This window comes from Budorcas taxicolor, chromosome 25 (assembly GCF_023091745.1).
Source record: "Budorcas taxicolor isolate Tak-1 chromosome 25, Takin1.1, whole genome shotgun sequence".
NCBI lineage: Eukaryota > Metazoa > Chordata > Mammalia > Artiodactyla > Bovidae > Budorcas > Budorcas taxicolor.
The window spans coordinates 23,672,005-23,697,742 of NC_068934.1; the positions used below are offsets into that span (position 1 = coordinate 23,672,005).

The 25,738-nt window shown below is 39.1% G+C and overlaps 1 protein-coding gene across 1 annotated transcript in view; it reads right to left on the bottom strand.

Annotated features, from left to right (window-relative positions):
- Positions 1 to 7,507: 7,507 nt before the first annotated feature.
- NELL1 (neural EGFL like 1) overlaps positions 7,508 to 25,738 on the bottom strand; it is a 997,636-nt gene continuing 979,405 nt past the window's right edge. Inside the window, exons 17-19 of the mRNA XM_052662389.1 lie at positions 11,957 to 12,133; positions 9,277 to 9,501; positions 7,508 to 7,558 (exon numbers count right to left, since the gene is read on the bottom strand). Of these exons, the coding sequence (XP_052518349.1) occupies positions 7,508 to 7,558; positions 9,277 to 9,501; positions 11,957 to 12,133 (453 nt within the window). The remainder of the gene's footprint in view (positions 7,559 to 9,276; positions 9,502 to 11,956; positions 12,134 to 25,738) is intronic.

Here is a 25,738-nt window from a genome sequence, read left to right on the forward strand (position 1 = left end):
TTTGTAATTTTTGAGACTGCACCCATTTTGGACTCTTTTGTTGACTATGAGGGTTACTCCATTCCTTCTAAGGAATTCTTGCCCAAAGTAATAATAGATAGAATGATCATCTAAATAAAACTTACCAATTCCCGTCCATTTTAGTTCACTGATTCCCGAAATGTTGATATTCACACTTGCTGTCCCTTGTTTGACCACTTCTGATTTACCTTGATTTATGGACCTAACATTCCAAGTTCCTATGCAATATTGTTCTTAATAACATCAGACTTTACTTTCATCACCAGACACATGCACAACTGGGCGCTATTTCTGCTTTGGTTCAGCCTTTTCTTTGCTTCTGGATCTATTTCTATACTCTTTTCCAGTAGCATGTTGGCACCTACCAACCTGTTCATCTTTCAGTGTTATATCTTTTTGCCTTTTCATACTGTTCATGAGTTTCTCAAGGCAAGAATGCTGAAATGATTTGCAATTCCCTTCTCCAGTGGACCACGTTTTGTCAGAACTCTTCACCATGACCCATCCGTCTTGGGTGATCCTACATGGCATGGCTTGTAGTTTCATTGAGTTAGACAAGACTGTGATCCTTGTGATGTTGTCAAAAAGATTTTTAAAAATGTTCTCATTGGTTTTTATTCCTTTTTTTTTTAGTCAGATTCACTGATTTCCATTACTCTGCCTTACAGTTCATTGATCTGTTTTTCTATATCTTGTAATCCAGCAGTCCCCAACCTTTGTGGCCCTAGAAACTGGTTTCATGGAAGACAGTTTTTCCATGGACCAAATAAGAGGAATGGTTTCAGGATGATCTAAGCACATCATATGTATTGTGCACTTTACTTCTATTATTATTACATCAACTTCACTTCATCAGGCATTAGACTTTGGAGGTTGGGGACCCATGTTCTAATCTACTATTCATTCCTTCAAGTGCATTTTTTATTTCAGTTATTGTATTCTTCAGCTCCCTTTTGTACTTTCTTACATCTCTTTTTTTTTTTTTTTTGATAAACATCTCAGTGTGTTCATCCATTTTCTCTTAAGTTCTCTGATCATATTTACAATCATTATCTTGATCTCTTTATTGGGTTAATTGCCTATGTCCACTCTGTTCTTCTTCTGGGATGTTATCTCATTCCTTCATTTGTAATATGTTCCTTTCACTAACTTTTGCCAAATTTTCTGTGTTTATTTCTATATATCTGGTAGGTTCTAGGGTTGGGAAGTTGTGGGGCCAGGATTCCATTGTCTAGCGTCGGCCTGCTGGTAGGTATTGTTTCTTGACATGGCTGGCTGCAGTTTCCTAGGCATCCCAAAGCTAGTGCTGACCTACTAGTGAGTGGGGCTGGATCCCAGGGCAGCTGGCTAAGATCAAGGTATCTCAGAGTTGGCAATGGCCTGGTGGGCAGGACCAGAGTCCCTGGTGTCCTGGGGCTGATGCAAGCTTTATGGTATATTTACTGGGTCCTGACAAGACAGGCTATGGGGCTACAGTGATCCTAGTGCTCATGTCCACCTCCCATTGGGAAGGTTTCAAGGTCAGGGGAATCTGGGACTGATGGCCACCCACTGGTGGGCAGAACTCCTCGAGTCTTTGGGTGCAGAGCTCCTGGGTGTCCTATTGGTCCACTGGTGGTCAGGGCCAGGTGCTTATACATTTGGCTTCAGGATCCCAAAGTTTGTGTCGGCCCACTGATGGAAGGGATGAGATCCCATGACAGCTGGCTGAGAGGCCCAAGATGTCTCAGAACTGGTGTTGGCCTGTTGGTGAGTAGGACCAGGGCTGGGAGTTTCCTAGGGTTGGTGCTGTCTAGCTGGTAGGAGGGCGATTTTCGGCCACTGTAGACTGGGAGGTTGTGGTGGCCCCTAAGCTGTTGTCTCCCCACTGGTTAGGTGGACCTGAGTCCCAGGGTTTCTAGTAAGAGTCCTCAGGGTCCTGGAACTGGTGTATCAGCCTGGTGGTGGGTGGGTCTACGGCCCTGGGGCTGGTGCCTACTCATTGGTGGCCAGAGTTGGATTCTGGGGTCTCTTGCTGCAGAACCCTGAGGTGTTCCTGGGCTAGTTCCTGTCTGCTGGTATTTAGACCTGGGTCCCATTGGTGGACAAGGTCATGTCCTGGGGTGGCTCTGGGCTCAGGAGGTCTTAAGGTAACTTGCCTACTAGTGGGTGTGGCTTTTCCCCCACCTGGCTAATTGCTTGGCCTGAGGCATCCTAGTACTTGGGCCTACGGGTTAGTAAGCAAGGAAAGCTCTCAGTGCTTATAAGCTAAAGGGAGGATTGGCAAAATGGCACTTGCCACCATCTGTGTCCACGTGGTAGAACAGTCTCCAATAAATGACTCCCACCATTATAGCTATTCCTAGGGTGAGTTCCAGTTGCCTCCTGACTGTCCAGGAGACTCTCCAAGATCAGCAGGTAGATGTGACTCAGGTCTCTGCCTTGGGTCCTGGAGTGTGTGAGATTTTGTGTGCAACATTTAAGAGTGGAGTCTCTATTTCCCATAGGCATCTGGGTCTTCTGAAAGAAAGTCCTGATGCCCTTCAAATGTTCTGGGGGCTCCTTTTCTTGGCATAAGACTCATAGCCTGAGGACCCTGATGTAGGACTCAGATTCATTGCTTCTTAAGGAGAATCTCTGCAGTTGCAATTATCCTCCCATTTGTGGGTCACTCAATGGCACCCCACTCCAGTGCTCTTGCCTGGAAAATCCCATGGACAGGGGAGCCTGGTAGGCTGCAGCCCATGGGGTCACTAGGAGTCGGACACGACTGAGCGACTTCACTTTCACTTTTCACTTTCATGCATTGGAGAAGGAAATGGCAACCCAGTCCAGTGTTCTTGCCTGGAGAATCCCAGGGACGGCGGAGCCTGGTGGGCTGCTGTCTATGGTCGCACAGAGTCAGACACGACTGAAGCGACTTAGCAGCAGCAGCAGCACCTGTACTTATGGGTCTTGACAATATCATAACTCCATCCCACTCATCTCATTATGGTTCTTTCTTTATATCTTTAGTTGTAGAAGATCTTTTCTATTATATTCTGGTCTTTCTCCTCAATAGTTGTGGCTATGAGAGCTGATGAGCTCAGGATCTTCTTACTCCACTATCTTGGCCTGAACTTATGACTGCTTTTTGCCATCCATTTGGAAGGAATAAGAAAAGCTCACTTGAAATTAAAATTTGAAAAAAAAAATCATTTGAAATCATTATGATGATGGCAGAGAGAAAACTGGGATGGACTGGGTGGTGGTTCTAAGCCTATAACAAGTTAATTATGAACTCCAGGCAATCTACCTAATATCTGAGTGTTGGTTTCATTTGCAGAAGTGAAGGTGATAAATTTGATCAGTGGCTTTCAAGCTGTGCTCTGTTGATGTCTGTGAGTTGTGGTGGGATATATGAAGGTATTCTAGTTCTCCAACCTTTGTTCCAAGCAGAGATAGTCTTCTTTTATCTGCTTCTTATAGTAAAGCACTGAATAAATTTTATTTTTAAACCAGTCTTATTGCTTAAGAACATCTGAAAGCCACTAGAGTAGGTTGTTTTCGCCACCCCATGAAAACTTTTTGATGCTATAAAAGATTATGAATTTAAAAGAATTAATAGAAAAAGTACTCTATGCAGGGCTCTAGGCTGAATGCTAGAAAACAAAGATTGCATACAGCTTAGCCTATTGCATAATACAAGGAAAATGTATATAAGTCCTTAACAGGGACAATTAGTGTAGTGCTAGAAAGCTCAGAAGAGGGGAAGCTCTGAGACTAAATAAATATACACATTGCATATGAATGCATAGTATATTAATATATATCAATTGCATATAACTATATATAGATTATGGTACCTATATATAACATGATATATGTATATACATATATTTCATATGCAACCTAGAAGGAAATGAAGCAAAATTTATGTTTAATAGATATGTCTTGTTAATATATAGGACTTTCATCTTTCTTCATATTCTACTCTCCTGAATCACAGTGCTTTTACAGTATTGAAAACTGGAGGGTAGCTACATAACTGCTTATGTATTTACCATTGTTTCTTACCAATGTGTGTGTTACAGTTGCAGACAATGGTTATAATCTGTAAGGAGATATGTTTGTCAAACACTTTTTGGTTCATTAAATGGACATCCATTTCACAGTGTAAATCAGAGCACAAGATTTAAACATTTTCCATCAGGAGATTCACCACACTTTTAAAAGTAATGTTTTTCAATTTCTGGCTGGAGAAGATATTTCAGGCAGTAATTTATTTCAATAGGATCCCCTCATGGATTAAAATTGCTAGCACCTTCTAAAGGACCACATAATGGTGATCTTTAAAGTAAAAACTAGTCTGTTCATTTTATTTCCTCAGCAGAGCTTAGTATAGTACTTTATGCATAAAGTACTCCATTTTTAATAAGAAAAATGTCATCAATTATTTCATAGGAAATAAACCTCTTATTGATAGGAGCTGGCAGTAGTTTCAATAGTGCAACTAAATATCAATAACATTTTGTCAAGTTAGCACCGATTAAATTTAACTGAAATGAAATGAAAAGAAAATACTGAGTCTTAACGATTGTAGTTGTAAAACACCAGTTTTTAGGATGAGCCATCTATGCTAATGGATCTTCAACAGAGTATGAAAATATACAGATTTAATGAAAACTATTAAATTCTGGAAATTCCCTGGGAAAAAAATGGAAACTGATATTCTAAAATTCATACCAATGTTTAGTCATCATTTACACCAGACACTGGCAAACTTTTTTTAGAGGCAAGATGATGATATTTTTGGTCTTGTATCTTTGTTGGAACTACTCAGTTCTGTCATTTTGTTTAGCAATAGAGAATATATAAATGAATGTGCATGACTCTGTTCCAATGAAATAGGCAGATGGCCAGATTTGACTCAAGGGACCAGAGTTTGCCAGCCCCTCACTTATATAATCACAAATGATTCTTAATTTGCCTTTGTTTTTGCATTGATACTTGACAGCTATTTTTAATGAAGGTTCCCTAAATATTTTCTAGATTTTAAAAATCTCTGTTCCAGGAATACATTTAAATAATTAAAATAGAGATCTGTTCTAATTTACCATACTATAGCTGCTGTTGCTGCTGCTGCTGCTGCTGCTAAGTTGCTTCAGTCATGTCCAACTCTGTGTGATCCCATAGACGGCAGCCCACCAGGCTCTACCGTCCCTGGAATTCTCCAGGCAAGAACACTGGAGTGAGCTGCTGTCGCCTTCTCCGACCATACCATAGCAGTAGTTGTCAAATAGCGCTTTAATTGCTATATCATTATTTAGCACATGAAATTGATCCCATGTAGTGAATTATATCGGAAAAGGCGATGACACCCCACTCCAGTACTCTTGCCTGGAAAATCCCATGGACGGAGGAGCCTGGTAGGCTGCAGTCCATGGGGTCACTAAGAGTCAGGCATGACTGAGCGACTTCACTTTCACTTTTCCCTTTCAGGCATTGGAGAAGGAAATGGCAACCCAAACCAGTGTTCTTGCCTGGAAAATCCCAGGGACGGAGGAGCCTGGTGGGCTGCTGTCTATGGGTTTGCACAGAGTCGGACAGGACTGAAGCAACTTAGCAGCAGCAGCAGTGAATTATATCATTACAAAATATTGACTGCCGCTGCTGCTGCTAAGTCACTTCAGTCGTGTCTGACTCTGTGTGACCCCATAGATGGCAGCCCACCAGGCTCCCTTGTCCCTGGGCTTCTCCAGGCAAGAACACTGGACTGGGTTGCCATTTCCTTCTCCAATGCGTGAAAGTGAAAAGTGAAAGGGAAGTCGCTCAGTTGTGTCCGACTCTTTGCGACCCCATGGACTGCAGCCTACCAGGCTCCTCTGTCCATGGGATTTTCCAGGCAAGAGTACTGGAGTGGGGTGCCATCGCCTTCTCCAACAAATATCAATAAATGAGTGATATTAACTTGTAATTTTTAATTAATAACTATATTAATATTGGGGATTTAAAATATATTCAGCCAGGACTGACTTAACAACTTAGATCTTTGCTTTGATTTTATGCACAAAATGTCATGAATCAACGTGATTCAGAACAATGATGAATTCAGAATCCTTAGGTATTAGAAACACTTAGATGTAGTTCACTTGAAACTACAACCCAAGTTTGAATTTTCAGCTCAGGTACAATGTCATTTGCACATTTTATTCATTTTGTGTAACTCAGCAAACTGCCAACTTTTAAAAATAATGGTAGTGGCTCAAATAAAAATATTCAGTGTTCTAAAACAGCTACTCAATATATAAATGGCTTTCTTAAAAGTATATCCTCTACCATATAAAATGTTGCATGATTTAGCAAAAAAATATCATTGGGAAGGCATCAGGAGACCTGATTAACAATCCCAATGTGTTATAAGTCAACTAGATCTGAACAAATTGTTTGATTGGGATACATTAATTTACTCTTACGTAATGTAGGAATAATACCCTGCACCTATGGTATAATGGCAACTTGTATGAATAGGCATGGAAGTCCCTTGTTAATTATTAAAGTGAAAGTCACTCAGTTATGTCCAGCTCTTTGCAACCCCATGGAATATACAGTCCATGGAATTCTTCAGCCTAAAATACTGGAGTGGGTAGCCTTTCCCTTCTTTAGGGGATCTTCCCAACCCAGGGATCGAACCCAGGTCTTCCGCATGTCAGGTGGATTCTTTACCAGCTGAGCCACCACAGATGCCCCTGTAAGTTATTAAATACTATATAAAACAAATGCAAAGATACTTTCTCTTTCAATGCCAGAAAAGGCTGCAAGCATTGTTGCTTCTAAATTGTGGCTTAAGATTTTGTTTCATTTTGTTTGTAAGAGGGAGGAGAAAGTTCTTTTCAAAATAGCTATTTATTTATGTCTGTGGTCTTTCCCTTCTTTAACGTATCATAATTGCTTTCAGCTGGTTTAAGCTGAATGAGTGGGGATCTAGATGTGTCCAACAGTTTGCAATTTAAGATGCAGTTAGGCTGTACACACACACATTAATACATTTCACAGGAATGTGAATATTAAGAAGTATTCAGTGGATGGGACAAAAATCACAACAGGCAACTTTATTGTAGAATTTGATCCAAAAATCCAGAAAAAAATAAATAAAAGGAGCCAAGTCTCTATTATGTTTGTACATAAAATAAACCAAAAAATACATCAACATTTACCATGAGATCATTTAAATGTGTCTGTAAATGATCTGATAAGGGAAACGTGATTTACAACACGGGAAACTTTTTTTTTTTTAACAATTATAGACTTAAGTGCAATGCACTGTAGGTCACCTAGACTAGGTTAGCAAGAATGAGCAACATGGTAGGTCCAAAAGGCAACCCCGAAACACCTTCCTTCAATGGAAACTTTGGTAATTGTCTGTGGCTTTAAAAAAAAAAAACCCAAACACCAACTCCTTCTTCATCATGTTGGATGGTTATTTTGTCCATTTTTCTTCTGCGATGATGAGTCCATTTTAAATACTTCAATTATTATGAAGACACTCCAGATCCACAGAACAGCAGACACTTCCATTCTGTGCATCAAGACACAAGCATTAGCCAGAGACATAGAATACAAATCAATACGCAGTGTCCACTTTTACATTCAAAATTATCAGCTACATTTTGAGACCAATTCCATGAATGTTATAAAAATATTTACTAGAAAAATGCCAGAAGAGGAGTAAAATGGAAGGCAAGACTTATGAGATCCTGCAGGGTCCCTCTTCTTGGGTTCTGCTGGCAGTGAAACTTCATATACCCCGTCTGAACTCAGACCATGTTTGAGACTACTCTGTATTTCCAACTTGTTTGTTCACACAGTTTATTCACTACAATTACTCTAACTGAGATTCTTTCCAAAATTAACCCTCTGAAAGATAAATTACCATTAATAAAACTAGTCAAAAATACCAAAAAGAACCTGAAAATAAACATGGCTTCCAGAAAGGCGGGCATATTAGGGGTAAATACAGACTCTCTCATGGTGACTATGAGAGGGAAGGTACATATCAATTATTAAGAATTCATGAGAAGTCTATTACACATATTAATATTAAATATGGACTTCCCAGGTGGCTCAGTGGTAAAGAGTCCGCCTGTCAATGCAGGAGACATAGGAGATGCTGGTTCAGTCTCTGAGTCTGGAAGATCCCCTTGAGGAGAAAATAGCAACCCACTCCAGTATTCTTGCTTGGGAAATTCCATGGACAGAGTAGTCTGGTGGGCTATAGTCCATGGGGTTGCAAAGAGTCAGACACGACTGAGCAACGGAGCATGTGTGCACACATAATGTAAATATACCTTTATAATTCTCCTAAATGAATTTCAAACCTGACCTCCGAGAAATAATACTGAATACCATAGGTTTATATATTCCCTGGTCATTGTGTTTGATGGGCTGAAGGAATATGGGACCATAACGTTTGCTTTATGAAGTTTGATGTCCTCTTCCTATTGGGGGCTGCATTTTATGATACTTCTCAGAAAAAAGAACCCACATTAATAACAGCACAAAAAGGCAAGTTGGGATCCTTCCACTGATGCGTGAAGCTGAGCCAGGATTTGATAGAATCAAATGGATTAATGTTTTTAACATGCTTAATCATCGGAATTTAAGCAGATGTTTCAGCAGCAATTTAACCCTGCCTAAAGTCTACTACAGTCATAACTCTCCATAAACTTAGAAAGGAGGAAGGGGTCAGTTTTTAATTTTAAAGACATGTGACAATGCCTCATGGGAACTCCTCCAAAAAGACAAGAAAATAATCACAGTTAATTAAATCTTACAGCAGGAGCTTCAAGTCCCTGCATTAGGCATTGTGATAATTAAACAAAGCAAACAACTTCACAGATTTATAGAACACTTTCTTCTAACATAGACAGTTGCCAGAAAGAGCTTAAAATTTTTTTCCAGGATGAAAATAGATCTTTTTTTTTTTTTTTCTTTCTTTCCCATATTCATGTCAAAATAGCTTAAATCAGCCATAATTGGGCCTAGGGTCAATGATTTAAATTCCATGTTTTACAGGCAAGAGAGGACTATTTTGTTCCATGTTCATTTGGAATTTGCCTTTATACACAGTACAACTAGCATCCATTCAGACAGATTAACCTCCAGTGAGAAGCAAATGCCTGCCTGTGTTTCCACGACCCTTGGAACCCGTGCCTTCAGAACTATCAGGAGCGGACCTCCTGCAGGTGTTCTCAGGCACATGTCTGAGGCCTGATTACCCTCAGGACACCCAATTACCTTGCATTTGCAGGTTGTGCATGGAGATCCAGCCATTGTCCACACTGAGCCGCTAAGCCTTGAAAGGCCATAGCTGTCCAGACAAGTTTTTCTGATGTCATAGGCGATATTATCAGCCAGGCAGGGGTCACTGACACAGCGGGGACAACATTCCCCTTCCAGGATAGTTGTGTACTCACAGCTCAAACTGGGGCAAGTGAGCGGCCAGCAATCTACCTCTCCTTCCTGTGGGGGGAAAAAAAAACAACAACAATGCCTCCTCATTAGCTTTTGGCACAATCCTGTTGCCAAAGTCCTAGAGAGGGAAATCCTCAGGAATCCCATGACTTCCCTCACTGACTGCTCCTACTTTAGCATCGTTATGTGTATGATGCCATATGGGTATGACGTACTTCCTCCTTAAAGGACATCATCTCCTCCAGTATGCTTTTGCTGACTGTCTATATTGCAGCCATGGAGAGAGTTAGGTCCCATCTCTCTGTGCCAAAGGCAACTCATAATTTTTTTTTAGTGATTTTTATTGATCCTTATTATAGTTATTAATACAATTTCAGATTAAGTTTTGAGCTTTCAGGTTCTGGGCTTCTTCCTTTATCTCCCTGATCCTTAGCACAGTTCTGGTCAATAAATGCTAATCAAATGAACAAAGAGATGAAACTTATTTTTCTTAAGGTCAAAGGAGGAACCTGAGTCCCTGTACTACTTCAACAACATCACACTGAGTTGCTTATGTTAGATTTAGAACTGAGGTTGTGCAATATCAGGAGAACCATTTCAGAATGATTTTGAGTGTTCTGTCTGGCTAGTGATACATCACTGATGTGCAGTACAGTGTTACAGTTTAGATGCAGCCTCCAAGTATTCTATAAACTGGCAACTGTGGCCCCACTGAACTGCACTTAACAGATCTGTTTCTCTATGTAGTCTTTGCTGTTATCATGACACATTATAATTAATGCAAACTCATACTCAAAATCAGTCAGCATCACAAGATTATGGCCTTTGATCAGCTTTGTGATTGCCCATGTCTGTCATGCTCACGAGGCTTCCCAGGTGGTGCCAGTGGTAAAGAACCCGCCTGCCAATGCAGGAGATGTAAGAGATATGGGTTCAACCCCTGGATCAGGAAGATCCCCTGGAGGAGGGCATGGCAACCCATTCCAGTATTCTTGCCTGGAGAATCCCATGGGCAGAGGAGCCTGGTGAGCTACAGTCCATAGGGTTGCTGAGTCAGACATGACTGAAGTGACTTATCACACACGTCATGATCACTGCATCTGGGATCTGGCCTGTGCAAATTTTTGACATTAAATATAACCCACTATATTCTCAAGTCATCACAAAGTTATATTCATTAGCATCAGTTTTCCAAGAAAATATTAGGGTCTGGGATGGCAGGGGATACTCTTGAATTTCTGTAAAAATTTCATGTCTAAAATTAATACTCGTTCTTCTGAGTGCTGAAGACTGGCTTCTTAGAAAGGCAATTTTTCAGACTGATATGTGAGCTAATTCTATAGCTGTGTTGAGTTTGTTCTTGAATGGGAGATGTGAAAAATAGCTACAATTTGAATATGTCTGAGTTATACTCCTCAGCATTAGGAGTAATTAAGAAGGAGTTATTTCTACTAAGATTATCTGCACATTCGCCAGGTGACTTTAGAAAATCCAATGGAAATTTACAGCATGATGTCTCTGAATGCCTGTTTTTATGCAATATCTATAGACTGAATCATTAACTTTAGAAAATGTTACATTACAAAATGCAGCTAATAGTTTCTGTTACAAATTGACTTAGTTATGACTCAACTCCTCTGTCTGTAATTCCCTCAGAGACAGAATATCAACACTATGATAATGTGTTGTAACAGTCTTTGCAACATTAGGAATCTCTGTCTGTGGTATAAGCTGAAACAGAAAGAACCAGTTCCAAAAATTAAGCTTTTTCTCTGAAATTTCTCAGACCTAATTATACCCTTAGTATCCCCATATTTAGATGCAAAGGAACCCTTCATTTTTCTCTATGAAAGTTTAGCTCTTGAAACCAATGTTTTAATCCAGGAAACATGAACAGTAATTACTGCTGTGCATTAAGTACTTTCTAAGTGTCAAATACTATATTTGCCATTCACATAAATCTCTGATCTTCACAACAGCCCCACAAAATAGGTGCTCATCTACTTGTATACACTGAAGAAAAGAATGATCGAGTGAAATGCTGGGACTTGCCCAAGTTAATCACACAGAGCTTGTGTGATTCACCAAGACTGAATTCTTATCATTCCCTGGTATTTCTACTATGTTCTGTTATCTCTCATACTGAAATCTTTATTGGTAATGTCCCAAGAAAGGAAAGACTTGGCTCTGTAAGAACTACAAGCACTGATAAAGGCCTCAAAAGCTTCCTGTCATTTGGGGATTTTTATTGTCCTGGATTTGCTAAAAAGTAGCAGTTGCAAAGTAACTTGGGCCAAATTTGTCCTATGTAAATGTCTTGCATGCTGTTTTAAACCGTGGAATATGAATGTCTTCTGGAAGAGCATTTGCCCCTTCGCTAGCCACAGGACCCACACCTTCCTGCCCAGGATCACAAACAGCAGGAAACTAAAGCCCATAGGCAACTGAGTTGTAAACCCCCGAGAGTATAAGGGACAAGACACTCTGAAGGAAGACAGCATACCAGACAGCGGCACTGCTGGCAGCTGTGAGTCCAGTTGTCTCCACTCCGATAGAGCTTGTTTCCATTTTGATCCAAACATTGGCTTGTGACCCTGGTGTCACACTCTGGGCAGCAGAAAAGGTCAACGCTTGGATTCTGGCAATCACATGCTGTCCGCCGGCAGAATATCTTCCCATCCTGTTTAGAAGTGAGGTTAAGGAGGTTGCATCATTAGGGAAGCAATAAGCCTGCACTAAGAAAACTAGTCTTGTAAACACTTGACAAAGCACATAGGACAGATTTCTGACAGTCATAGTAACCCCCTGGCCACCTCCCGTTTTGCTCAGACAGATGCGCACGCATGTATACTCACGTATACACACCCTGTTTTTCCCTGCCCTTGCCTGCAGGGCAGTCTGTGTTAACAGGGGGATATTTCTAAGTTTAAAAAAGAAATGTTCTTGAAACTTTTTTCTAAATGTTTCTTAAAAATCTTATTTCTAAGTAAAAGTATAACTAAGCAGCTAAAATTGCATGAATGATCAAGGACTCGTTTGAGTGGAAAATCATGCTGCTGTACTTTTCCCAGGTCATAGTGAATGACCTGAGACATGCAAACGCATTCATCTACTTTTATCTCTGCCTCAGCTATGGGAGGAAGTCTGATTATACCCTTTTTACAAAAGAATTAACCGAGGCTCAGAGAGGCTAAATGACTTATCCAGCATCACAGAGGTAGCAATTCTCTAAGCAGCACCATTACATTTCCTGGTTTCAAAATAACTTTTCTTCTACGGGACAGTTTTTAACATGTTTACTACAGGTGCCACCTCCCACCTTGAGGTGGGAGTTCCCCAAATTATAGCAAAGTATAATTTCTGGAGTAAAGACCTTGAATACTCATAAAGGATTGAAGGTTGATAGCATTCAAACATTAAAACAATGTTTTGCAGTGTTTCCTTCTTTTTTTTTTTTTTTAAATTGGAGTATAATTGCTTTACAATGTTGTGTTAGTTTCTGCTGTACAACAATGTCAATCACCTCAATATATACATTTTATACATATATCCCCTCCTTCTTAAGCCTCCCTCACACCTCCCCTCCATCCCACCCTCTAGGTCATCACAGAGCACCAAGCTGCGCTCCCCGCGCTACACAGCAGCTTCCCACTAGCTGCTTTATGCATGCTAGTATATATATGGCAATGCACTCTCAATTTGTCTCACCCTCTGCCGTTCCTTCCCTGTATCCACAAGTGCGTTCTCTATATCTGCGTCTCTATTCCTGCCCTGCAAATAGGTTCATCAGTACAAATTTTCTAGATTCCATATGCATGTATTAATATCTGATATTTATTTTCCTCTTTCTGACTTCACTTTGTGTGACAGACTTTAGATTTATCCACATCACTACAAGTGACCCAATATGACCCAGAAATCCCATTACTGGGCATATACCCTGAGAAAACCATAATTCAAAAAGACACATGTGCCCCAATGCTCCCTGCTGCACAATTAACAATAGCCAGGACACGGAAGCAACCTAAATGTCCACTGACATAGGAATAGACAAAGATGTGGTATACATATACAATAGAAGATTACTCAGTGCTGCTGCTTATTTATATGTCTGTTGCCTACAGTAACTTCTCACCTCAGACAATGAACAGCTAAAACTTTAAGGTGAGACAAGTGGCCACCTTTTATGATTAAAACTGCTTTGCCAAATATTTACAAAACCAGAGAATCTCAGGGCCAGAATATACCTTAGAGGACACATAACCAAATTTTGATCTGTACTTGATTAGTCTAGAGCAACCATATTCAAAAGTCATCAAAACCTGTGCTCTAAATTCTCTTGAACTTACCACCGTGGAAGGTATTTTACTCATGCAACTCTGTACCATTCTGACTGTTAAAAATTGGATTTTTGTTGCCCATCTTCACTGATCCTTGTTTTCATCCTTGGTAATCAAAGAACTCTTCAGCCCTCTATCACATTTTTATTCTTCATACTTAGAAGAGAGCTTTCGTGTTTCTTCGGAATCATCTCATCTCTAGAGCAAATGTATCTAGTTTTTTGATGATTCCTCATAGTTTTAAATCTTTTCACTGTTGTTGCCACTTTTTTAAAAACTTACATTATTTTTAATTATAGTTGATTTGCAAAGTTGTATTATTTTTCAGCTGTACAAAGTGATTCAGTTGCAAGTAAATACATATTTTTTCTTGTTATATTATCTTCTGTTATAGATTAATATAAGATTTTGAGTATAGTTCCCTGTGCTATAAAGTAGGTCCCTGTTGGTTATCGATTTTACATATAATAATGTGTTTATTTTAATCCATAATCCTAATTTTCCCCTCATTTTCCTTTTAGTAACCATAGTTTGTTTTCTATGTCTGTGTGTCTATTTCTATTTTGTAAATAAGTTCATTTGTATCATTTTTTAAAGATTTCACACATAAGCAATATCATGAGATTCTTCTCTGACTTACTTCACTTAATATGATAATCTCTAGGTCCATCTATGTTCTGCAAAGGCATTATCTTGTTCTTTTCCTGTGGCTGAGTAATTCTGCATTGTATATGTGTACCACATCTTTACCCATTCCTCTGTCAATGGACATTTGAGTTGCTTGCATGTCTTGGCTATTGTAAATAGTGCTTAGTGAACACTGGGGTGCATGCACCTTGAAGTTCGGTTTTCTCTGGATATATGCCCAGGAATGGGATTGCTGGATCATATGGTAGTTCCATTCTTAGTTTTCTCTGGATATATGCCCAGGAGTGGGATTCCTGGATAATATGGTAGTCCCATTTTCAGTCTTATAAGGAACCTTCAGACCATTCTCCATGGAGGTTGTACCAGTTTACATTCCCAACACAGTGTAGGAGGGTTCCTTTTTCTATTCATCCTTTCCAGCATTTATTGTATGTAGATTTGATAGCTAGTCTGACCAGTGTGAGGCAATACCTTATTGTAGTTTTGATTTGCATCTCTCTGATCATTACTGATGTTGAGCATCCTTTCATGTGCTTTTCTGGCATCTGTATGTCTTCTTTGAGGAAACTGTTATTTAGATATTTTGTCCATGTTTTGATGGGGTTGTTTGTTAGACATAGAGCTGTATGAGCTCTTCATATATTTTAGAGATAACACCCTTGTTGGCCACTTCATTTGCAAATAGTTTCTCCCATTCAGTGGTTTGTCTTTTTGTTTTGCTGATGGTTTATTCTGCTGTACAGAAGCTTTTAGGTTTAACTACGTCTCATTTGTCTAGTTCTACGAAAAATGCCATTAGTAATTTGATAGGGATATCATTCCCACTCCAGTACTCTTGCCTGGAAAATCCCAAGGATGGAGAAGCCTGGAAGCCTGCAGTCCATGGGGTCGTGAAGAGTCGGACATGACTGAGCGACTTCACTGTCACTTTTCATTTTCATGCATTGGAGAAGGAAATGGCAACCCACTCTAGTACTCTTGCCTGGAAAATCCTGGGGACAGGGGAGCCTGGTGGGCTGCTGCCTATGGGGTGGCACAGAGTTGGACACGACTGAAGTGACTTAGCAGCAGCAGGGATGTCATTAAATCTGTAGATTGTCTTGTGGAGTATAATCATTTTCACGAAATTGATTCTTCCAATACAAGAACATGAAATACCTCTCTGTCTCATCTATAATTTATCTCATTAACATTTTACAGTTTTCAGATTACAAGTCTTTTGTCTCCTTCAGTTCAGTTCAGTCGCTCAGTCATGTCCGACTCTTTGTGACCCCATGAATCGCAGCACGCCAGGCCTCCCTGTCCATCACCATCTCCCAGAGTTAACTCAGACGCATGTCCATTGAGTCGGTGTTATCATCCAGCCATCGCATCCTCTGTTGTCCCCTTCTCCTCCTGCCCCCAATCCCTCCCAGCATCAGGGTCTTTTCCAATGAGTCAACTCTTCGCATGAGGTGGCCAAAATACTGGAGTTTCAGCTTTAGCGTCATTGCTTCCAAAGAAATCCCAGGGTTGATCTCCTTCAGAATGGATTGGTTGGATCTCCTTGCAGTCCAAGGGACTCTCAAGAGTCTTCTCCAACACGACAGTTCAAAAGCATCAATTCTTTGGCGCTCAGCCTTCTTCACAGTCCAACTCTCACATCCATACATGACCACTGGAAAAACTATAGCCTTGATTAGACAGACATTAGTTGGCAAAGTAATGTCACTGCTTTTGAATAGGCTATCTAGGTTGGTCATAACTTGTCTTCCAAGGAGTAAGCGTTTTTTAATTTCATGGCTGCAGTCACCATCTACAGTGATTTTGGAGCCCCAAAACATAAAGTCTGACACTGTTTCTCCATCTATTTCCCATGAAGTGATGGGACCAGATGCCATGATCTTCATTTTCTGAATGTTGAGCTTTAAGCCAACTTTTTCACTCTCCTCTTTCACTTTCATCAAGAGGCTTTTTAGTTCCTCTTCGCTTTCTGTCATAAGGGTGGTGTCATCTGCATATCTGAGGTGATTGATATTTCTCCCGGCAATCTTGATTCCAGCTTGTGTTTCTTCCAGTCCAGCATTTCTCATGATGTACTCTGCATATAAATTAAATAAGCAGGGTGACAATATACAGCCTTGACGTACTCCTTTTCATTGTCATATTCTTTGCAGCGAGAAATGGAGAAGCTCTATACAGTCAACAAAAACAAGACCAGGAGCTGACTGTGGCTCAGATCATGAACTCCTTATTACCAAATTCAGACTCAAATTGAAGAAAGTAAGGAAAACCGCTAGACCATTCAGGTATGACCTAAATCAAATCCCTTATGATTATACAGTGGAAGTGAGAAATAGATTGAAGGGCCTAGATCTGATAGATAGAGTGCCGGATGCACTATGGAATGAGGTTTATGACATTGTACAGCAGACAGGGATCAAGACCATCCCCATGGAAAAGAAATGCAAAAAAGCAAAATGGCTGTCTGGGGAGGACTTAACAAATAGCTGTCAAGAGAAGTGAAAAGCAAAGGGGAAAACGAAAAGATATAAGCATCTGAATGCAGAGTTCCAAAGAATAGCAAGGAGAGATAAGAAAGCCTTCTTCAGTGATCAATGCAAAGAAATAGAGGAAAACAACAGAATGGGAAAGACTAGAGATCTCTTCAAGAAAATCAGAGATACCAAGGGAACATTTCATGCAAACATGGGCTCGATAAAGGACAGAAATGGTCTGGACCTAACAGAAGCAGAAGATATTAAGAAGAGGTGGCAAGAATACATAGAAGAACTGTACAAAAAAGATCTTCATGACCAAGATAATCACGATGGTGTGATCACTAGTCTAGAGCCAGATTTCCTGGAATGTGAAGTCAAGTGGGCCTTAGAAAGCATCACTACGAACAAAGCTAGTGGAGGTGATGGAATTCCAGTTGAGCTATTTCAAATCCTGAAAGATGATGCTGTGAAAGTGCTGCACTCAATATGCCAGCAAATTTGGAAAACTCAGCAGTGGCCACAGGACTGGAAAAGATCAGTTTTCATTTCAATCCTAAAGAAAGGGAATGCCAAATAATGCTCAAACTACCGCACAATTGCACTCATCTCACACGCTAGTAAAGTAATGCTCAAAATTCTCCAAGCCAGGCTTCAACAATATATGAACCACGAACTTCCTGATGTTCAAGCTGGTTTTAGAAAATGCAGAGGAACCAGAGATCAAATTGCCAACATCTGCTGGATCATGGAAAAAGCAAGAGAGTTCCAGAAAAACATCTATTTCTGCTTTATTGACTATGCCAGAGCCTTTGACTGTGTGGATCACAATAAACTGTGGAAAATTCTGAAAGAGATGGGAATACCAGACCACCTGACCTGCCTCGAGAAATCTGTATGCAGGTCAGGAAGCAACAGTTTGAACAGGATGTGGAACAACAGACTGGTTCCAAATAGGAAAAGGAGTGTATCAAGGCTGTATATTGTCACCCTGCTTATTTAACTTCTATGCAGAGTACATCATGAGAAACGCTGGACTGGAAGAAATACAAGCTGGAATCAAGATGCCAGGAGAAATATCAATAACCTCAGATATGCAGATGACACCACCCTTATGATAGAAAGTGAAGAGGAACTAAAAACCTGTTGATGAAAGTGAAAGAGGAGAGTGAAAAAGTTGGCTTAAAGCTCAACATTCAGAAAACGAAGATCATGGCATCTGGTCCCATCCCTTCATGGCCAATAGATGGGGAAACAGTGGAAACAGTGTCAGACTTTATTTTGGGGGGCTCCAAAATCACTGCAGATGGTGACTGCAGCCATGAAATTAAAAGACGCTTATTCCTTGGAAGAAAAGTTATGACCAACCTAGACAGCATATTCAAAAGCAGAGACATTACTTTGCTGACTAAGGTCCGTCTAGTCAAGGCTATGGTTTTTCCAGTGGTCATGTATGGATGTGAGAGTTGGACTGTGAAGAAGGCTGAGTGCCAAAGAATTGATGCTTTTGAATTGTGGTGTTGGAGAAGACTCTTGAGAGTCCCTTGGACTGCAAGGAGATCCAACCAATCCATTCTGAAGGAGATCAGCCCTGGGATTTCTTTGGAAGGACTGATGCTAAAGCTGAAACTCCAGTACTTTGGCCACCTCATGCGAAGAGTTGATTCATTGGAAAAAACTGATGCTGAGAGGGATTGGGGGCAGGAGGAGAAGGGGACAACCGAGGATGAGATGGCTGGATGGCATCATGGACTCGATGGACGTGAGTCTGAGTGAACTCCGGGAGATGGTGATGGACAGGGAGGCCTGGCATGCTGTGATTCATGGGGTCGCAAAGAGTCGGACACGACTGAGTGACTGAACTGAACGGAATTTGATTGAATCTGTAGATTGTGTTTGGTAGTATAGTCATTTTCACAATACTGATTCTTCCTACCCAGGAACATGGAATATCACTCCATCTGTTTATGTTGTCTTTGATGTCTTTCATCAGTGTCTGATAATTTTCTGTGTACAGTTTTTTTGTCTCCTTAGGTGAGTTTATTCCTAGATATTTGATTCTTTTTGTTGCAATGGTGAATGGGATTGATTCCTTAATTTCGCTTTCTGATTTTTTATAGTTGGTATATAGAAATGCAAGTGATTTCTGTATATTGATGTTGTATCCTGAAACTTTGCTAAATTCACTGATTAGCTCTAGTAATTTTCTGATATATCTTTAGGATTTTCTATGTATAATATCTTGTCATCTGCAAACAGTGACAGCTTTACTTCTTTTCTCATCTGGATTCCTTATATTTGTTTTTCTTCTCTGATTGCTATAGCTAGGAATTCCAGAACTATGTTGAATAATAGTGGCAAAAGTGCAGAGCCTTGTCTTGTCACTGATCTTAGGAGGAATGCTTTCAGTTTTTCACCATTGAGAATAATGTTTGCTATAGGCTTATCATATATGACCTTTACTATGTTAAAATAGATTCCTTCTATGCCCATTTTTGAAGAGTTTTAATCACAAATGGGTGCTGAATTTTGTCAAAGGATTTTTCTGCATCTGTTGAGATTATCATACAGTTTTTATTTTTCAATTTGTTAATATGGTATATAACATTGATTGATTTGCATATATTGAAGAATCCTTGCATTCATGGAATAAACCCAACTTGATCATGGTGTATAAGCTTTTAGATGGGTTGCTGAATTCTGTTTGCTAAAATTTTGTTGAGGATTTTTGCATCTATGTTCATCAGTGATATTGGCCTGTAGTTTTCTTTTTTGTGTGTTGTCTTCATCTGGTTTTGGTATCAGGGTTATGGTGGCCTTGCAGAATGAGTTTGGAAGCTTTCCTTTGCAATTTTTTGAAAGAGTTTTTGAAGGATAGGCATTAGCTCTTCTCTCAATGTTTGATAGAATTGTGTGAAGCCACCTGGTCCTGAGCTTTTGTTTTTTGGGAGATTTTTGATCACAGCTTTAATTCAGTGCTTGTAATTGGGCTGTTCATAATTTCTATTTCTTCCTGAGTCACTCTTGGAAGGTTGAACTTTTCTAAGAATCTTTCCATTTCTTCCAGGTTATCCATTTTATTGCGTTAGAGTTGTTCATAATAGTCTCTTATAATCCTTTGTATTTCTGCATTGTCTGTTGTAACCTCTCCTTTTGCATTTCTAATTTTGTTGGTTTGATTCTCCTCTCTTTTGTTCTTGATGAGTCTGTCTAAAGGTTTGTCGATTTTCTTTATCTTCTCAATGAACCTGCTTTTACTTTTATTAATATTTACTATTGTTTCTTTCATTTCTTTTTCATTATTTCTTCTTGGATCTTTGATTTCTTCTTTTCTATTAATTTTGGGTGGGTTTTTTTTTTGTTGTTGTTCTTTGTTCAGTTGCTTTAGATGTAAAGATAAGTTGTCTATTCAATGTTTTTCTTGTTTATTGAAGTAGAATTATATTGCTATAAACTTCCCACTGAGAACTGCTTTTGCTGTATACCATAGGTTTTGGGTTGTTGTGTTTTCATTGTCATTTGTTTCTAGAATTTTTTTTGATTTCCCTTTTGATTTCTTCAGTAACCTGTAGACGTTTAGAAACATGTTGTTTAATCTCCATGTGTTTGTTTTTCTTACACTTTTTTCCTTGTAATTGATGTTGTGTTTCATATCATTGAGGTTGGAGAAGATGCTTGATATGATTTCAATTTTCTTAAATTAACTGAGGTTCAATTTGTGACCCAAGATGTGATCTATCCTGGAGAATGTTCCATGTGCACTTGACAAGGTGTATTCTTCTGCATTTGGATGGAATGTCCTAAAGATCTCAGTGAGATCCATCTCATCTAATGTATCTTTTAAGACTTGTGTTTCCTTATTAATTTTTTTTATGATCTGTCCATTAGTGTGAGTGGGGTGTTTAAGTCTCCTACTATTATTGTTATATTGTCAATTTCTCTTTTTATGTCTGTTACTATTTGTCTCATATATCGATGTGCTCCTATGTTGGGTGCATGCTGCTGCTGCTGCTAAGTCACTTCAGTTGTGTCCAACTCTGTGTGACCCCATAGACGGCAGCCCACCAGGCTCCCCCATCCCTGGGATTCTCCAGGCAAGAACACTGGAATGGGTTGCCATTTCCTTCTCCAATGCATGAAAGTGAAAAGTGAAAGTGAAGTTGCTCAGTCGTGTCCTATCCTCAGCGACCCCATAGACTGCAGTCTACCAGGCTTCTCCGTCCATGGGATTTTCCAGGCAGGAGTACTGGAGTGGGGTGCCATATTTACAATTGTTATGTCTTCCTCTTGGATTGATTCATTGATTATTACCTAATGTCCTTCCTTATGTCTTGTAATCTTTAAGGTCTGTTTTGTCTGATATGAGGATTGCTGCTCCAGCTTTCTTTTGCTTCCTATTTGCATGGAATATATTTTTCCATCCTCTCACTTTTGGTCTATATGTGTCTTTAGGTCTGAACAGCATATATATGGGTCTTGTTTTTGTATCCATTCAGTCAGTGTGCGTCTTTTGGTTGGAGCATTTAATCCACTTAAAAGTAATTATTGATATATATGCTCCTATTGATATTTTCTTAATTGTTGGGTTTGAATTTGCAGGTCGTTTTTCTTCTCTTGTATATCTTGACTATATAAGTCCCTTTAACATTTGTTGTAAAGCTGGTTTGGTGGTACTGAATTATCTAACTTTTGCTTGTCTGAAAAGTTTTTTATTTCTTCATCAATTTTGAATGAGATCCTTGCCAGGTACAGTAATCTTGTTTGCAGATTTTTCCCTTTCAGTACTTTAGATATGTCCTGCTATTCCCTTCTGGCCTGCAGCATTTTTGCTGAAAGATCAGCTGTTAAGCATATGGGGTTTCCCCTCTATGTTACTTGTTGCTTCTCCCTTGCTGCTTTTAATATTCTTTTTTGTGTGTTTAGTCTTTGTTAGTTTTATTAGTATGTATCTTGGTATGTTTCTCCTTGAGTGTCTCCTGCATGGGACTCTTTCTGCCTCTTGGACTTTATTGACTATTTCTTTTTCCATGTTGGGGAAATTTTCAACTATTATCTCTCCAAAAATTCTCTTATACCCTTTCTTTTTCTCTTCTTCTGGGACCCCTGTATTGTGAATGTTGGTGCATTTGATATTGTCCCAGAGGTGTCTGAGACTATCCTCATTTCTTTTCATTCTTTTTACTTTATTCTGCTCTTCAGAAGTTATTTCCACCATTTTATCATCTTCAAGCTCACAGATTTGTTTTTCTGCTTCACATATTCTGCTATTGATTCCTTCTAGAGTATTTTTAATGTCAGTAATTGTGTTGTTTGTCTCTGTATGTTTATTCTTTAATTCTTCTAGGTCTTTCTTAATTGATTCTTATATATTCTCTATTTTGTTTTCAAGGTTTTTGATCATCTTTAGTATCATTATTCTAAATTCTTTTTCAGGTAGTTTGCCTATTTCCTTTTCATTTATTTGGACTTCTGTGTTTCTAGCTTGTTCCTTCATTTGTGTATTATTTCTCTGCCTTTTCATTATTTTTTTTAAACATTGTGTTTGAGGTCTCCTCTTCCCAGGGCTCAAGGGAAGTTGAATTCTTTCCTTATAAAAGGTTGAATTATTTCTTCTTTTTGGTTTCTGACCTCCTAGGGTTGACCCAGTGGTTTGTGTAAGCTTCATATAGGGTGAGTTTTGTGCTGAGTTTTTGTTTGTTTCTTTGTTTTTCCTCTAATGGGCAAGGTTGAGTGAGGTGGCAATCCTGTCTGCTGATTATTGGTTTTGTATTTTTGCTTTGCTTGTTGTTTAGATGAGGCATCCTGCACAGGGTTTTACTGGTGTTCGAGTGATGCTGGGTCTTGTATTCAAGTGGTTTCCTTTGTTTGAGTTCTCACTATTTGATAATCCCTACAGTTAGTTCTCTGGTAGTCTAGGGTCTTGGAGTCAGTGTTCCCACTCCAAAGGCTCAGGGCTTGATCTCTGGTCAGGAAAGAATATTCCACAAGTGGTTTGTTATGGCATTGAGATTAAAACAAATATCCAAAAATGAGAAACGAAAGATAAACCCCAGACAAATGGCAGTTACAAAATCAGATAAATAATAATTAAAATAATGTAATACACACATATACATATACACCCATGAGCAAAGTCAAAACAGTCCAACAAAAACAAAGTACAGTAGATTGACCCCATGAACAAAGGAAATTAAAAATTATATTTACCAGTTAAGAACAAAACTAACTAAAGCACAAACTGGAAAACAAAGCTAGAGCAAGGTGCCAAGTGGGGGATAAAGCAATGAAAATAAAACTAACAAATATCTTGAGAGGAAAGAAAGGAAAGAATAGATATGGAAAGTTAAATAGAGGTAGCCCTAGAGCCTGCACACAATGGGGCAGGGTCAAGTCTTGGTGCCAAAGTGATGGCCTCTGGGATGGTTGACACTTATCATTATTCCATGGGTCCTTTGCCACAAGTGTCTTCCCACTCCTCAGTGAGCCATGGCTAATCAGGAAACTCCTTGACACTTGCAGGTTGGTCCAGCCAGGCTCCTATGGAGTTAGCTTTGTACTGGGTCCTAATGTATGTGAAATCTTCTGTGTGCCCTCCAAGAGCAGAGTCTTTGTTTCTTCCAGTCCTGTGGAGCTCCTGCACTCAAGTCCTGCTGACCTGCAAAAGCAAATGCTCTTGGGATTCCTCTTCTCAATGACAGAGCCTCTGGCTAGGGAGCTTGATATAGGGATCCAAACTCTCACTGTTGTGTGAGAACCTCTGTGATATTATTTTCCAGCTTCTGGGTCATCCACCCAACACATATGAGATTTGATTATGTCATGAAAGTACCCCCCTACCATTTCATTTTTGCCTCTTTTTGTTTGAATGTAAAACATCATTTTGTGGGTTCCAGTCTTGTTAATTGTCATTCAATGGTTAGTTGTGCTTTTGTTTTTTTTGTGATACGAGGTGAGTTCAAGGCCTTCTACTTAGCTATCTCCTTTGGAATTGAGAGAATGCTTTTAGTTTGGATGCTTGCTGCCTCTTTCTCAGCATGTGCTGGCTATTATCCCCTTGATATGGAGTGTGAATGCAGGGGCACTTGTGTGCTCCTGGGATGTTGGGGGCAGTGCTTAGTGCCTGCTTGCAGGTCTTGTAGCAGTGGCTGTGGCCAGTGTACTCCCAGGAAAGTGAGGGCAGAGTCTGGTTAATTTCTAATCTCATAGTGTCATGAATGGAAAAGATGCTTCATATCATTTCAACTTTTTAAAATTTCCCAAGGCTTATTTGTGGCCTAGCATGTGATCTATCCTGGAGAATGTTCCATGTGCACTTGAAAAAAATGTGTATTCTTCTTTGAATGGAATGTTTTATATATATCAATTAATCTATCTGATCTAATGTGCCATTTAAGACCTGTGTTTCCTTACTGATTTTCTGACTGGGTGATCTGTCCATTGGTGTAAGTGAGGAGTTAAAGTCCCCTATTGTTATTATATTACAGTTAATTTATTCATTTATGTTTGTTACATCTGTCTCATATATATTGAGGTGCTACAGTGTTGACTGCATATATTTCCACAATTGTTCTATCTTCTTGGATTGATTCCTTGATCATGATGTAGTATCCTTCTTTGTGTTTTTTAACAGTCTTATTTTAAAGCCTATTTTGTCTGCTATAAGTATTGCTGCTCCAGCTTTCTTTTTATTTTCATTTGTATGGAATAGCTTTTCCATCCTCTCATATATATGCCACCTTCTTCAACAGTTTTGAGTATTTCCAATAATTGTTATCATCATTTACAATCAATTTAACATTTATGTCATGTCAGACATTGTGCCAACTCTTTTATATGCATTATCACCTTTAATCCTGATAATTCCAAGGACTAAAAAATTTTATCACCATTTCTCAAATGAGGTAGCTGAATTAGAGAGCTAAGCATAATTCCTCAGTAATGGTCTGACCAAGACAAAGTGAATTGATATTCATAGTCATCTTGTTTTAAGTACTGTCATTTTTAAAATGCAGCCTGATTTCAATATTTACTTCCTTTCTTACTTCAGTTATGTCATAATATTGACCTGTATTGAGATTAATTAAGACCAAACATCATTAAGTCCTTTTGTGCCTTGTGTGGTTTGCTATTTGAAGGCAAGTGTAAAACTTGGTATTTATCCAATTGTATTTCACCTTGTTAGATCCATTTCATTTCTCTGGCCTGCCACAATGTTTTCTAAATGCTATGTCTGCCATCCACCATAGTTTTCCATCCTTAAGTTTAGTGACATCTGCAAACTTCACAGAACTGCCCTTAAGGTCTGCATATACTTTAGGATGACAATGCTGCATAAGACAGAGTTTGCTGAGATATGTTTATTACCAGCTAAGGTAGAAATCTTTAAACATTTTACATTCTTTTATGGAGAATGGAAAGGAGATATACTGGCTACATGTATAATAAAGTAACAAGTTAAAAAATGCTTTACCTCAAATAGTATGCATGACTCTATTATTAGGAGAAATAAATCAATGTTCAAAATATTAGAGGATGAGAGATTATATGTACACACATGCACACACACATATATATACACATTTACATATACATGCATACATGTATGTCTGCACATGTTCATAGATAGCATGCAAAAGACTCTAGTTAGGCAGGTGAGTTGGGTCAGGGAATTCAGCTAGTTTGGACAAAGGAATGTCCAGATATTAGGAAGTTTTCAATAGACCATTGACTTACAGCTCATATACAATGATTTTAACATATTTGGCTCATATAACCATACCTCACATAACTCCCCTATGGATTTAACAGAAGTGAATAAAA